The 15,333-nt window shown below is 38.9% G+C and overlaps 2 protein-coding genes across 3 annotated transcripts in view; one reads left to right on the top strand and one right to left on the bottom strand.

Moving 5' to 3' along the window:
- PDGFD (platelet derived growth factor D) overlaps window positions 1–15,333 on the top strand; it is a 263,094-nt gene that overhangs the window by 120,171 nt on the left and 127,590 nt on the right. The window lies entirely within an intron of this gene.
- DDI1 (DNA damage inducible 1 homolog 1) lies at window positions 7,893–10,053 on the bottom strand. The gene has a single exon (XM_010354688.2). The coding sequence runs from the start codon at window positions 9,818–9,820 to the stop codon at window positions 8,630–8,632; it is 1,191 nt and encodes a 396-aa protein (XP_010352990.1). The 5' UTR covers window positions 9,821–10,053; the 3' UTR covers window positions 7,893–8,629.

Raw genomic sequence — 15,333 nt, 5'->3', positions numbered from 1 at the left:
CAGGTAACAAAAGATGGCTTGTGTCTGCGTCTGGTGTCCTATTGATGTCATCAACTTCTTCGTGCTCCTTTCCCTTAATTCTGTCAGATATACCCCTGTTTTATTTACCTTCCACAGGCAATTGTAAAGGTCTCACTTTGCCGTTTTACTTTCCTTCACATTATTTTTCACACTGGATGTTAGTGGCAGATCTGCTTTTCCTTAGTTCCTTCTCAGACTTCTGCTTCCATGGCAACATAACAATCTGGTATTATCTTCCTCTCCTTGCCCCCCAGTTTCTGGACTCCTTACAGCTCCTATCATAGAATCACTAGCCCTTTTCTTTCCCTCATCAATCAGACACTCAGCAAACCTTTTTCTAGGCCTCCTCTCCTGTTCATAAGCACATCTCTTTATCAAAAACCTGCTCATCTTTTACCTCACCCCTTTGTGCAGTCCTACCTTACATTCTGTTCATTGCATCTTGACTTTCAATAGCTCCATCAAAACTTGAAATAAATGTGGAAGTAACATCATTATGTATTTGTGCTTCTTCTGAAGTTTCTATTCCTTTGTCCAAATATTCTCTTAAAAAACTCAAAACCTAGGATTTACTTTCAGACTTAAATTCATTCTATCACTACCCTTACCTATTAGTATAAAAATGATAAAATATTGTTTCATCTATGCTTTTCCAGCATAACCCAAGTTCATAGATAACTTAAATATTTATTTTGAGTATCCCATGCTCTCATTTTCTGATGTCAGTTTGTACTCACTTTTTTTGTTGCATAAACATGTACCACTTCTAAGGAGACTTGAAAATTAAAGCAGTTTGATCAATTTCAGCTGTAGTATGAATCTTCTTGAAAAAATTTATAGGATTATTTTATTAAATCATTTTAGTATTTTTAATGTGAGTTTCTTATCATTTTTAAGATATTTAATTTTCTAGTCCAGAAATATTTTATAAATGAGTTTAAATAAATTAATATCTCCTATATAAAGAGAATAGGACATTCTACTTTCAACATTTAGACATATACTGATCATTGATCATTCAGGCCTATTTTCAGCTTGTTGAGAAGTGCACAGCATGCTCATGAGCACAAAATTAAAAATCCGCTTCTAACACTAGTATGGTGACCAGCCATTCTGGTTTGCCACAGGAATGTAAGGATACTGGGATACAAGCATATCAGGTTTTTGTTTGCTTGTTTGTTTGTTTGTTTGTTTTTAGACAGAATCTCCCTCTGTCGCCCAGGCTGGAGTGCAGCGGCGATCTCCGCTCACTGCAAGCTCCGCCCCCCAGGTTCCCGTCATTCTCCTGCCTCAGTCTCCCAAGTAGCTGGGACTATAGGCACCCGCCACCACGCCAGGCTAATTTTTTGTATTTTTAGTAGAGATGGAGTTTCACCATGTTAGCCAGGATGGTCTCCATCTCCTGACCTCGTGATCCTCCCGCCTTTGCCTCCCAAAGTGCTGGGATTACAGGGGTGAGCCACCACACCCAACCAAGAATATTAGTTTTAAAACCAGGACAGTCCCAGGCAAACTGGGATGAGATGGCACTGCAGACACTAGGTGTATTGATCGCCCTTAGAGTGGAACTACTGGCAACGTTGCCAGATTTAAAGCACTTTAATGGTTTATTTGTAGATACCTTACATTTACATTTATATATGCAAATATTGATTAAATGGTCAACCTATAGCATATTTATTCCAATTATTTAAAATATTTTTCTAAATATTTTTAAATATTTTGAAGTTTTTAAAAATATTCTAAATATTTAAAATATTCTTACTGTCTATATATGATTTACTTTTACCTTTTTTTATATAGCTAAGTCAAGGTTACAAAATGCTACTTTTTTTCTACATTGGCTTATTAATAACATGTGAGACTTTGTCTATTTATTCATTTATGTTGTCTATATTTATTAAGCAGATACTGTCCTTCACATAAAGCACTAAGGCAACCGTATTGCTTTATGTTACTAGCACTAAAGATACTAGCACTAAACTTACGATCATTAGACTAAAGATACAATTATTAATAAGATTATGACTACTTCAGAAAATCTTTGCACTTACTGGATTTTTGGCAGTAATTTAGGTTCCATTCTCAGTTTTATAAATGCCCAAGCATTTCTATAACAGCTGTCTGGTTGGTATCTCATTGTCTTTGATAATTGCTGTTCTATTATTCCCTGGAATTAAAGTATGTGACAAATGCTTCATCCAATTGACTCACTGTTGGTAGTCAATTCCCTGTGACTGTTTTGCTAGTTGTTCCCCTATTGTGTAAGCCGCAAATCCTTTTCATTAACTTTATGAGAGAAGTATTTGTTTACAATTGCTGATACGGTTTAGATATTTTTCCTCTCCAAATCTCATGTTGAAATGTGATTCACAATGTTGGAGATAGGGCCTAGTGGGAGGTGTTTGGGTCGTGGGCGCAGATGCCTTGTGAATGGCTCGGTGTGCTCCCCGCGGTACTGAGTCCCCTATGCAAGATCTGCTTGTTAAAAAGAACCTGTGACCTCCCCCATAGCTCTCTTGCTCCCTCTTTCACCATATGACATGCCTGCTGCCTCTTTGTCTTTCACCATGAGTGAAAGCTTCCCGAGGCCCTCACCAGAAGCAGATGCTGGTGTCATGCTTTTTGTACAGTATGCAGAACCATGAGTCAAATAAATTTCTTTACTTTAAAAATTACCCAGCCACAGGTATTCCTTTATAGCCACACAATGTGAACTAATACAATTGTCAAATTGTAGGAAGGATTGTAGCAAGGATTAAGCCCCTAATAGTAGCGAGTTGAATGCAGTGCCACTGTGGGCCAAGGCAGAAACAGACCACAAGCTTCACCTTGAAGTTTAGCCTAAGAATCGGCCATGTGCTTACTCTAGGTTGATAAGCTGAGTCATCAGAAAGGGACTCTGGAAGACTTATCTTTGAGGCGGTGATAGATCCTCAGATATGCCTGGGAGCTGCAGCTCTCAACACCAGTTTAGCACCAGAAGTTGGTGGCTGTGTGAAGAAATCCATCACCTAAAATGGTCCTGACATACAGCAGGTGGTCAATAAGATTCTGGTGAATAGATCCTGCCTTGTTGTAGTTAATGTCTCAAATGGAGAGCAGGAACCATTTCCCTCCACTCCGTATTCTATATTTTGTGATTCAGTACTGAGTTAAACATTATTTTTAAAGATTTTACTCTGCATTTTTTCTAGTTCCTCTAACTGAACTTTTAAGTTCTTTAAAGGTTAATGGTATAATTTAAATTTCTTCATCTCTCTGCATGATATTGGTCAATGACAAGACTTTTGAAAAAATACGTTAAATTTTTAGTGACATGTAAGAATGCAAAACACTAATACCTTTTGACTGATAGACTAATTGAATCCTTAGACATGACAGGAGTTTGAAAGGCAGAATATGTGAATTAATGTAATTTTAAATTAATTTTCCTCTGCATCTTAAGGGATCCTTATACTAAAGCCCTGATAAAGTAAGGTTTCAAAATGGTGATTGATGGTGTAGGGTAAGAATTTAATGGATTTAAGTAGTTGCTTACCTGGAATATGCTTATTTGTTCATTGTCTGCTTTATTTGGACAAGGCATCAATACATCGATTAACGGTAGAAAAATATACCCATAAAAAATACCCCTACATGAAACATAGCCCACATTGCCTCCTAGGGACTTTAACATAAGAGGAAATTATCTGGTAATTTGTATAGTGATGCTCTAACAATGAGCCTTACTTATTTGAAATATAGAAAAACTGGATTTATGAAAATCTCAATAAGAAAAAGCAATCAGAAAACATTCATTGCTGTAATAAGAGACAAAGCCACTCCAGGTGCACCTATCTCAACAGCCTGTTAACTGGGCCCTCTGAGGAAGGCACAGAAGACACAGCAAGACTGCAAGCTCCATTTTTTTCCGATAACAGATCCTTAGAAATTTGAAGATTCTAACAGATGGACCTAGGTGTGGAAAGAAGCTGGGGTTCAAAAGCAAGTTTGACTGTGGCTTTACCTTGAAAATATTTTCATTTTTAGATAACTTACTAATGATAAAAAAGTATTGTGGAATGGTAGCTAGTCTATAATCATAGCCTAGTTCCCACCATATAAATCAGTACACTTCTAACTAAGACAGAATCAGTTAAAATCAACCCAGACTTACATTGTTTTGTTTTGTTTGTTTTCCTTCTTTCTCTACCCATCTTTACGTTTGCTCCTCTTCTTTGTTTTCCAGGCTTTTGCAAACCCAAAGAATGACTAGGAATGTTGGCACTGATTAATATAATTGCATACAATTTCCTAGTGAGAATCCCAGATCACTCTCATCACTTAAGTGCTTATTTATGGAATGTTGGATGTCAGAAAATGGCCCTTTTATAACTGGCATTCTGAAAGAAGCACAATGTTCTCTTAACTAAAATTACAACAGTTAATACCTGCAGTGAAGATGAATTTATACATGCAAACATCCATTTATCCTTTTCTTTTTGCAGAACAAATTTCCCCCTAGAAACAAGAAAATTTTTATGACCCAATATTTTAAGAAAGAGGTTAAGATTATATGTTCTGCTTATCTAAAACAACATCCATCTTCTGATTTAACTGCAGCAGAACCTGTTGCTGGCAATCTTGAAATACATGTCTATCACACTAGTGATTTTCTTTTAGGTAAGATGGTTATTTAAGTGAGCATTAGGTGAAGCCAAGGATTTTTTAAATGGCTTGAGACAGGAAAGGTCTGTTTCATCATGTGGTCTGCTTTATCCTCATTTTTAATAGGGAAAATAAAACAGAAAATGAAGATTTGTTCATCCATTTCCAGGTAGTAAATTTCCAAAAGTAGATATTTATCAGTTGTGTATTAGTAACCTGAAATTTAAGAGGAGGATTTTTGTTGCAGCATCAGTGATGAACATTTTAGACACATTAAAAGTGCATTTACTGGCTTGCTTCTTATTTTAAAAATAACCCCCATTACAAAATTTATTCTTTTGTAGCAACATATTATTAATTTCATGTCCATTCTTTTTATTCTTAGTTGGTTACAAGTCTGTCTTCTACCCCTACAAGGCAATAATCACCTTGAGATCTGAAACTATAACCTACTCATTTCTATATGTATAAAAATCTGTCTGGGAGCTTATTTTATGTGCATTCAATAAATAATTGTTGTGTATATTCTGAGTTCTGCCTACTCTGTTGTCATTTCTACTGGCATAATTTTGGTAGTTTCCACAAAATAAAATTTTATAAGAATTTTGCAGCTTTTGACCTAGCGTTAAACTATGTCAGATAAAGAAGTTACAAAGGAACTTGGCATTTGAAATCAAAAAGCTTTGAATAGGACAATCTGGTGAGTCAGTCCATGTTTTGTAAATTGCGTATCAGCATATCTTGGTGGGATACATGAAATATAACTTTAAAAAGAAGTAAGACTAGGAAATGATGAAACGTATCCTATTATTTCAAGAATCCTTTTTGTTTCAGTTATATAGAGATAGAGATACACAGATATATAGATAAACACATATACATATATGTGTTTGTGTGTGTGTAGTGTGTAAAATTGGGTCACAATGTAAAATGTAGTTTGTTGTCAAAAAAATTTTTAAATCACTGAGCTTTGAATATTTGAATGTTTCTAATAATTCTGAGCTTCAAATTTTCCATCTGCAAAATGGGCCTAAAAATAATTATTTTTGGCCTGGTGCGGTGGCTCACACCTGCACCAAATCCCAGCACTTTGGGAGGCCGAGGCGGGTGGATCATGAGATCAGGAGGTAGAGACCATCCTGGCTAACATGGTGAAACCCTGTCTCTACTAAAAATACAAAAAATTAGCTGAGCGTTGTGGCGGGCACCTGTAGTTCCAGTTACTCTGGAGGCTGAGGCAGGAGAATGGCGTGAACCCAGGAGGCGGAGCTTGCAGTGAGCAGAGACCCTGGGTCACTGCACTCCAACCTGGGTGACAGAGCGAGACTCCATCTCAAAAAAAAAAAAAAAATGATTATTTTTAAGTTTATCCTGAGGATTAAGGGCACTAATATGCAAAGTACCTTGCATGGTGCCTGATTTACGTAGAAGACAAGCAAACGATGTAGCCTTTTACCAAAACTAATCCATTTAAAATTTAATTGATTAGGACCTTTTTAAGCATACACAGAATTACATCAAGACTTCAATGAAATTAATGTTTCAAATACTTTTCTATTTGAAAGACAATGATTTTTAAAAGTTAATCAATAAGGGCATTGCTTAATTAATTCATTTTGTTTAATGATTTTTCTTTGAGGTCATTGCTTTTCAGTTCAGTATAGATCTTCCTAATTTATTCTTTCATTCACTCAAATCATATTTTTGGGATTTGGAATATGGCCAAAGAAACATGAAATTTTTAGGAGAATCCAAATTTGTCCTATGAGAAACAGTTAAAGAATCTGGTGAAAACCTACTGAATCCTAAAAATGAATATGTGGGCTGATACTCATTTCATATATTAAAAAGCTTATCTCGTGCCAGATAAATTAAATGTGGTCTTGGCAGAAGGAAGAATGAAGACTGACTTCTTGGAAGTTATGGGACAATAGATTTCAGCTCAAAATAAGAAGCAAATAATTATACGTGAGATTTGTCTCAAAACATTATAGCTACCTCAGAAGGGGTGTTCCTCTAAGAAGGTAAGGTGGGTATGGTCAGATTTGGTATCATGTAAACTGTCTTTTATCTTAAAGATTCTGTGGCTAACTTTAATGGGTCAGACACCCTGAGGAGTCCCGTGTGATATATGCAAATAAGACTTATTTTGCCTAAATGAACCTTAAAATTGAGTTCAGAAGAAGATGCTGAGGATTTTGCATATTTTTCTCTGTGAGAGAATCCATGAATTTATCAGGTCAATTTACATTTATTCATAAGCATTTTGCTTATCCCTGACTTTACTCTGAATGTCTTTGTTAATTACACTTGTCTTGAGTGCTTAATTACAAACAAAAGTAAGAAAGAAATCTGTCCATTTGATCATTTTTAGTAGTTCTACTGGGTGTAAAACTTTGTGCAAATGTAGACCAGATTGGGAAATGTAAGCATGGGAACACCTATAGAGAAGAAAAATGGGAGGTGAACTGATGTTGGCTGGAAGGGAAGAGGTGACTCTCTTTAGAAAGGGTGATTAGTATTACCAAGAAGCAAAACAAAAAGAAGTATATGGGTATTATAAGGGAGAGTTATTTTTTTCTGTATCCTTTGGGAATGTTTTGTGTGGCTTTACATCTTGTTGGGAAAATAGAATAACTTAAAGGATATCCTAGATCATAATGAGGTTTTAGTGCTTGAAAAGTGACCCCCACCCAGGAAAAAAAAATTCATAGGTGAGGAATCTCAGTTGTAAAGTAGGTGAACTAATTTGTCTAAGTAATTAAGTGTAATCAAAGCATATACTTCTTGATTTTGAATCCACTGTTGTGCTACCAGTCTTGATAAATTATTGTCCTGAAACATTTCCCCTGCATCTGATGGCCTCAGGAAGCTGAAACTTTTCTCTCAGGTACTTTAGCCATAGGTTGTAAGTCTAGGGTTTTCCATTTCCTACTGTCAGTTGTAATAAAGACTAGCATTGTCAGAATGGTAATTCTGAATGAGGCCTTAGAGATCTTCTCATTCACAAGTTTTCAAATGTTATTTTAACAGTGAACACATTTGTTCAAACAATATTGATGTAGCAGATTGTATAAAGCAGATTTTTACTTTAAAAGAGAGAGAGATGATCTAGTTGCAATGAGTATTAGAGAACCTGCACCACTGCCTGTCCCTACCTCTCACTCCCACCACTGTACAACTTGACTCCCAAGAAGTACCATAATTTCTTTTTTAAAAAAAAAAAATCTAATTTATTGCCTTTGTTTTACAGTGAGAGTTTCTTTGAATGCAGGGTAAATAGAAAATTAATGTAGCATCCTTGGAGACAAATCCACTTTCTCAAATATGGCAAAAATAGTCTTTAGCTGTGGATTGCAGGGTGACTGCAGAGCATCCAGGGGAAGGGAAGTTGTAAATATGAGGAAATTGGTCTTTATGCTGCCCCAAACAGACATATGTATTAGTTAACATCACAGTGTAATTGACCCACCATTTCTAATACCTTTCCCAAAGAAAACAAAACCTGTGAAAATGGGCTTATTTCTCTCAATATAAAGAATTGTTAGTGCCGATATGAAATAGTTTTATGTGGATGCCTTGTAAGGTCTGCAGCCATAGCATTTTTCCAGGGAATTCTGCAAAATAGTAATGATTTGAATAAGCCACCTGTAATCTGATAGGATAGTGTCTCTAAAGGAATAAGCTGGTTTTCTTTTTCATGGATTATCTGGAAATCAGCTGGAGCCTCCAGAGCCTTCCCAGGATGTCTTTCAGTGATCTCTGGACAAGGGAAATGGAAGAGGGACCAAGACCAAGGAATCAGGACTGAGGTAGTTACCCATCTGAGAACGTAGTCCCAAGGCCAGGTTTAGTTGTTACTGATGTTTTTTAATGATTACATTGCCAGTGAGCTCTTACTGTATAATTTCCGGGGACCTGAGCCTCCCTCAAGGTGGTGACATATTTATAACGTGCTTTAATGCTCTTTTCGTCCTGAATCCATGACAGAATGTGTAATTTCCTTGTCCGAAGACTCATCTTTCCCACTTACCATCCTAGAGCATAAGGGCAACTCTCCCTCAGGAAGAAAGTAAGTCTGCGTGCCAGTGGTGCCGATGACCAGCACATTTTTCTTCAAATCGATGGAACATTGATGTCTCCGGAGCATATCTAGGCCTAGAAGCATATCCATGGGTTGATCTTCAAGTATGGAGAAAGAGCACTGTAAGAAATCACCTTCAATTTGAATCTGAGCTAGATGAACTCGGCCAATAATTCTCTGTGTGCCCACTCCTTTAGCAACCCCAGCCCACCGTCGGTCCACCAGCCTCATGATGTTACATCGCTCGGCACAAGCCTGGCTCATAATGGTCATCTGGGCGCCAGAGTCAACAAAAGCCTTCAAAGGATGCCCATTCACTTTGCAGTTAATGTAGAGCATCGTCACTTGTCCGAAACTCTCGGGGGCCTCTTCTATCGCTATATTCATGTTTTCTTCAATGTTCTGCTGCCGGATTTCCTCTTCTATTTTGGCCTGAGCTTCCCAGTCCAGTGGGTCGGCCATGTAGAGACGAAGCTTCTCTTGCTCTCTCAAGGCCTTTTCCCTTTGCTGCGCCATCAGCACCTGAGAAAAGGTCTCAAGGCTTCCGCTGAGCAGGGCTTCCGCCAAGGGGGGGTTGCGTTCCTTGAGCAGCGACAGATCGTGCGGGTTGGAGAGCAGCATGCTGCGGATCAGGCCGGGGCTGCCCAGACCTTGCGGGCCGACCACCGTCTCTCCGGAGGCCAGGCCGTGTGACCGCTGGGCAGCGGGTGTGCACTGCTGCTGCTGCCCTGGGTGCTGAGGGCGGGAGCTGGACGTCCCGGGCACCGCAATGCCGCTGAAGTCAATACGAGGCTGGTTCGGGGCACGCCCTGGAGCCCGGGGTCCCACATTGTCCTTCTGCAGTAAAACCACGACATCGCCATCTTTGAGGCCGTAGGAGCCCAGGGAACAGTGGTCCTCGATGAGGAGTCGCTCCATGTAGATGATCTGGATCTCTTCGGCGGGGACTCTGGACTCCGCCTCGCAGAGGACCTTGAAGTTTCGGAGCTCAAAGTCGGGGCTGACCTGGAGGGAGAAGGTGACCTCGGAGAGGTCCCTCCGCACGCAGTACACGGTGATCAGCATGGCGAGGGCCCGGGCGGGCCAGGCGGGCAGAGGGCATGGGCGGCTCACTGGCGGGCAGGGGCGGGCCTGCGTCTTTGGCGCCGCTGCTCCTCACCACTCCGTAGGTCGGGACCCCTCGGGCTCATTCACCTCTCAGAGAGGTGCGGACACTCATCTGTCTGGGGGTTGCCTCCCAGCCTCAGTGCCTGCCGTGTGGCCAGGTGTGGAGCCTTGAGGTAGCACGTTGTGTTCCAAAGTCCATTTGTAAGTGCGCTGTTTGGAACCTAGAATGCCTACTCCCATGGAAACGCAAAGGCTCAAAGCTGTCAGGTTTCAAGGCCAGCCCTTCGGAGCCTATTTAACACATGATATGAAAGAAATGACTTCAACACTTTTTTTTTTTTTTTTTTTTTTTGAGACAGGGTCTTATCCTGTCACCCAGGCTGGCGTGCAGTGGCATGATCACAGCTCACTGTAGCCTCTACCTCGTGGGCTCAAGCAGTCCTCCTCTCTCAGCCTCCTGAAAAGCTGGAACTACAGGCACAGTCTACCATGCCGGGTTAATTGTTGTATTTTTTTTTTTTTTTTAATAGAGACGGGGTCTCACTATGTTGCCCGGGCTGGCCTCCAACTCCTGGGCTCAAGCAGTCCACCACACTTGGGCCTCCCAAGGTGTGAGCCACCGTGCCTGGTTTTTCAACACTTTCTAAACAGCATATTATCATTCGTTTTGTTCATATTCTTTGTTGTATTCTTTGTACTTTTATTTTTTTCCCCAAACAGTAAGGATTCGTTTCTTGCGTGGCAAGTACCATTGTATGTGCATAGTAGGAAAGTCAGACTTGGAGCCTGCCCTTGAGGAGCTCACATTTCTGGAAAGCGATAGACAGGTGAATGGGTAATCCCAATACTAAAGGCAAAACCTTTTACAAAGACATTTTCAGGGTACTTAACTGTCTTCAGTATCACCAACAGAACAGAGGATGTTTTCCTAAGGAGGAGACAAGCTGGATGTTGAAGGATGAGCATCTTTCAGGTGAAAAGTGGCCTCACTCCAAAGGAAAGCCATTTCATGTTACAAAAGCAGGAATTTATGGCAAGGGCTGTTATTTCTAGAGAAAGATGAGACATTTTATGCAGTAAAAAAATGTCCATGACTTTGAGTACCAGGATATGAAGCTGGAAAAAAATTAGTTGGAGCCAATTTATGAAGTTGTATGTGAATCTAAGTGGTTTAAATATTAAATATTATCAATTAACAATAATTCCCCCTCCAAAAAAGAAAGAAAAAAGAAGTAAGGAATGAAAGGAAAGGGAAAAGATTTGAAGCAGGTATTTGTGATTTTTTTTTTTTAAATTGACTTAAGGAAGAGGCTTCTTGCAACACATGGATGACATAATGTGGCAGGAGGGCCAGGTAGGAGGCTTTTCCGGTGGTACAAAGAGGGAGCTGTTGCTAGAGTGTGGAAATGTCAGGAGGACTGAAGCCAGCACAGTAGAGAAGAAACATGTTTGTTGAGTAAAATGGACAGAATGTTTATGCATACCCCTTGGAGGTGGGGAGTATAAAAGAAATGGAGTGTGTGGATAGCACAGAGCATCTCTAAAATGGAATATAGGGTAGATGGGTCATTGCCTTGAAGGGAGTGAATGAATGAGATGAACCTTTGAGGCGACCCACTTGACATCAGTCTGTAGGAAAATGCATTCAGGATGCCACTCTAGAGGCCAATATGCCTCTCTCTGACACTTGGGCACAGCCACCTTCCCCCTACTCTCTCCCACCCCAACTTACACACACACACACACACTGGAGGCTGTCATGGTAAGGGTGAAAAGTCCTTCAAGGCAAATGATGATTGGGTAGAAATCCTTGCATGTCAGTTATTTTCCTCTATGTTTAATAAAGTGTTTTATGGCCAGGCGTGGTAGCTTCCACCTGTAATCCCAGCACTTTGGGAGGCCGAGGCGGGTGGATCACGAGGTCAGGAGATCGAGACCATCCTGGCTAACACGGTGAAACCCTGTCTCTCCTAAAAATCCAAAAAATTAGCTGGGCGTGGTGGCAGGCGCCTGTAGTCCCAGCTACTCTGGAGGCTGAGGCAGGAGAATGGCATGAACCTGGGAGGTGGAGATTGCAGTGAGCCGAGATTGCGCCACTGGCATCCAGCCTGGGCGACAGAGCGAGACTCCGCCTCAAAAAAAAAAGTGTATTGCACATACAGAGCTCATGTTTCCCTGGCTTGGTTCTCTCAGGTGTACCTACTTATGAACCAAGATAGTCAATATCCTCTGCCTAGTCCCCCACTTCTTTAAAGTGTTGTTAGAAGGCCTGCACCTTTACACCATTATACCATTATGGAGAGGAGGAAGTTCACATCAGCCTAAAGAATTATTTTCTCATGTGTTTGTCTCCGATGGAAGACTATGTCTCACTCACTGCTCTAATTATCATAATGTTTCCATACTCATATTTGCTTATATTAGAAACGTTGACTGAACACCCAGTGTATGTGAAGCATGTGCTAAGTTCTAGGGAAACAGACATGAATAATGTTAAATATAGGCTGTATTCTTAAAGGAGCTCACAGTCTAACTTATGGCACATGCACACACACAAATTGAGGGGTAAAAAAATCGCACAGTAGGAACTATGATACCTCAGGAGAAATTAACAATATCTGGAGAAGATGTGAAGAAGCTGGTGAGGGATGTTGGGCAGAGAAGACATCCTGAAAGAGCTGGGTTTATAAAGATGACAAGGAGTCAGCCTTGCAGGGTGGGCCAGAGTGGAGATGCAAAGGCTGAGAAGGAAGATGACCTGACAGAGCTTTCAATTGGAAAGACAGTGTTTCATGATATGAGGATTTTTTTTTTTAATTTTAAGAGAAAAAAAATCTAACATTATAATTTTCACCATTTTTACAGATGAATGACCCTAACACATGGTTCTTTGTACCCTGACAAGTTTATCAGAGATTACTAGTGGTTTCTCCTGAGTTTGGAAACAATTATCATGTGAGATGTCACATGCAAACTACTCTGCTAAAGAACAGATTGAGAAACCAGTAAGACTTAAATTCAGTGTTCCTTTATCTTTTTTTCCCCAAATAGCTTTGTACAATTTGTTCTTAAAACCATAGCGAGGGGGATTATACTGGGACTTTTGTTTTTTTAATAGCAGATGAAATTATTTTTGTAGGATAAGCTTCCTTTTGTTTTTCATAAAGCAAAAATTGTGAGTTCACATAAAAAGAAACTTTTTTTTCTATACCATTGCCTTCATACTGAACATACTTAAATTCTATGTGATATGTTTTATTATCTCACTGTAATTTTTTCCTTTGGGTGGCATTTTACATTTATGTGTTTTTCAGCATTTAACCTTTTACTGAGAACAGACACTGGAAAGCAAAAAGCCTCAAGGTCTGACCAATGAGCTGTCATCATTCCATAGGTCACAGGATGTCAGGGTTGGCAGGGATCCTTTGGATTCCGTAGTCCAGCCACCCATCCAGCCCTTAAATCTGTTGCAAAACAGCCTGGAATCTGTAAAGATAAACACAGTCCCCTCTGTTTAATACTTCTGTGTAGACATTATTTGATTCTTTCATTTTACTCAGCATGATTTGTGATTTAAATATGTGTGTATAATTCTCCCAACTCAAAACTTTAAATGAAAATGTCTTCTGACTGTATAATGAACTTGGAGATATTGGAAATATATGTATATATATAAAAATATAATGTGTATATATATATATATATGCACGTACACACGCGCACACCTAAACGTAAACTGCTGTTATACCATAAATCCCTATCCTATAGTCTGTTGAGAAATGGGTTATCTGAATTATTGAGGTGTGTCAATCTAAGTAACCGAGGTTATCAGAACTTTTCTTGAGAAATTCTTTGTGAAGTATATTCCCTTACTTTTATCCCTTAGTAAGTACAATAAGGACATAATTAAATCTTTTTTTGATAAGTAAGATTACTGCAGAGTCTCCAGGCTACCACTCAGAAATCAATTCTGATTGTGTGGCCTAAATGCCCAGAAAACAGAAGAGATGGTACTGATTTCATACTAACCAAGTAAATAACCCCAAAGTTATTGTTTAGAATAAATCCACAATACCTTTTGTAATTTGCCTCTTTCTAAAAACTTAATGCAGCAAAAAAGAAAAAAAAAAAAAAAGAAATCCAGATAACCGATGGTTTCAGTTATGATAGTTGATATTTAAACTGCTATCTCTTGCTATACTAAGCAGAATAATTGTCTTTTTAGTGAAAAATAATAGAATACCTACATAAATGTCTACATAAATGTCACTATGTAACATATACAGTAATTAAACCATGCTAAATAAATACATTTGCTTGCTACACTGGGATTTCTTCCTTTAAGTATGTACCTGGTATTACCTTTAATGTGTAATCAAGAGTCATTAAGAGAGTTAAATCATAACTTGGGATTTTCAGTGCAATTTAGAAAAGATGGAGAATTTTAAAAGCTGTACCCTTAGGTTAAATAACTAATTTGTTCATAATTGTTTTATTTGCTTTATAGTAATACAATAAATTGTGCCAGAACAGTCATGAATGAATGACATGTATTTCTTCAGATATTTATTTATTTATTCATTATTTTTATTGTTGTTGTATATATCTGTGTTTATTTCTTTTTAATTTATTTTAAGTTACAGGGTACATGTGCAGGATGTGCAGGTTTGTTACATGGGTAAACATGTGCCATGGTGGTTTGTCACACCTATCAACACATCACCTAGGTTTTAAGCCCAGCATGCATTAACTATTTTTCCTCATGCTCTCCCTTGCCCATGCCTTCCCTGACAGACCCTAGTGAGTGCTGTTTCCCTCCCTGTGTCCATGTGTTCTCATTGTTCATCTCCCACTTATAATTGAGAACATGAGGTGTTTTGCTTTCTGTTCCTGTATCAGTTTGCTGAGGATAATGGCTTCTATATTCATCCATGTCCCTGCAAAGGACATGATCTCGTTCTTTTTTATGGCTGCATAGTATTTCATGATGTATATGTACCACATTTCTTTTATCCAGTCTATCATTGTTGGGCATTTGGGTTGACTCCATGTCTTTGCTATTGCGAATAGTACTGCAGTGAACATATGTGTGCATGTATCTTTATAATAGAATGATTTATATTTCTTGGGGCATATACTCAGTAATGAGATTGCTGGGTCAAATGGTATTTCTGGTTCTGGATCCTTGAGGAATCGCCACACTGCCTTCCACAATGTGAACTAATTTAAATTCCCACCAACAGGGTAAAAGCATTCCTATTTCTCAACAACCTCACCAGCATCTATTGTTTCCCTGACTTAAAAAATCTCCATTCTGACTGGTGTTAGATTGTATCTCATTGTGGTTTTGTGTTGCATTTCTTTAATGATCAGTGATGGTTGAGCTTTTATAAATATGTTTTGGTCACATGCATATCTTCTTTTGAGAAGTGTCTGTTCATGTCCTTTGCCCACTTTTTAATGGTTTTTTT

The sequence above is a fragment of the Rhinopithecus roxellana genome, chromosome 15 (genome assembly GCF_007565055.1).
Source record: "Rhinopithecus roxellana isolate Shanxi Qingling chromosome 15, ASM756505v1, whole genome shotgun sequence".
NCBI lineage: Eukaryota > Metazoa > Chordata > Mammalia > Primates > Cercopithecidae > Rhinopithecus > Rhinopithecus roxellana.
Note: the sequence above shows the minus strand (reverse complement) of the source record. Positions and strands in the feature narration are given on the sequence as shown.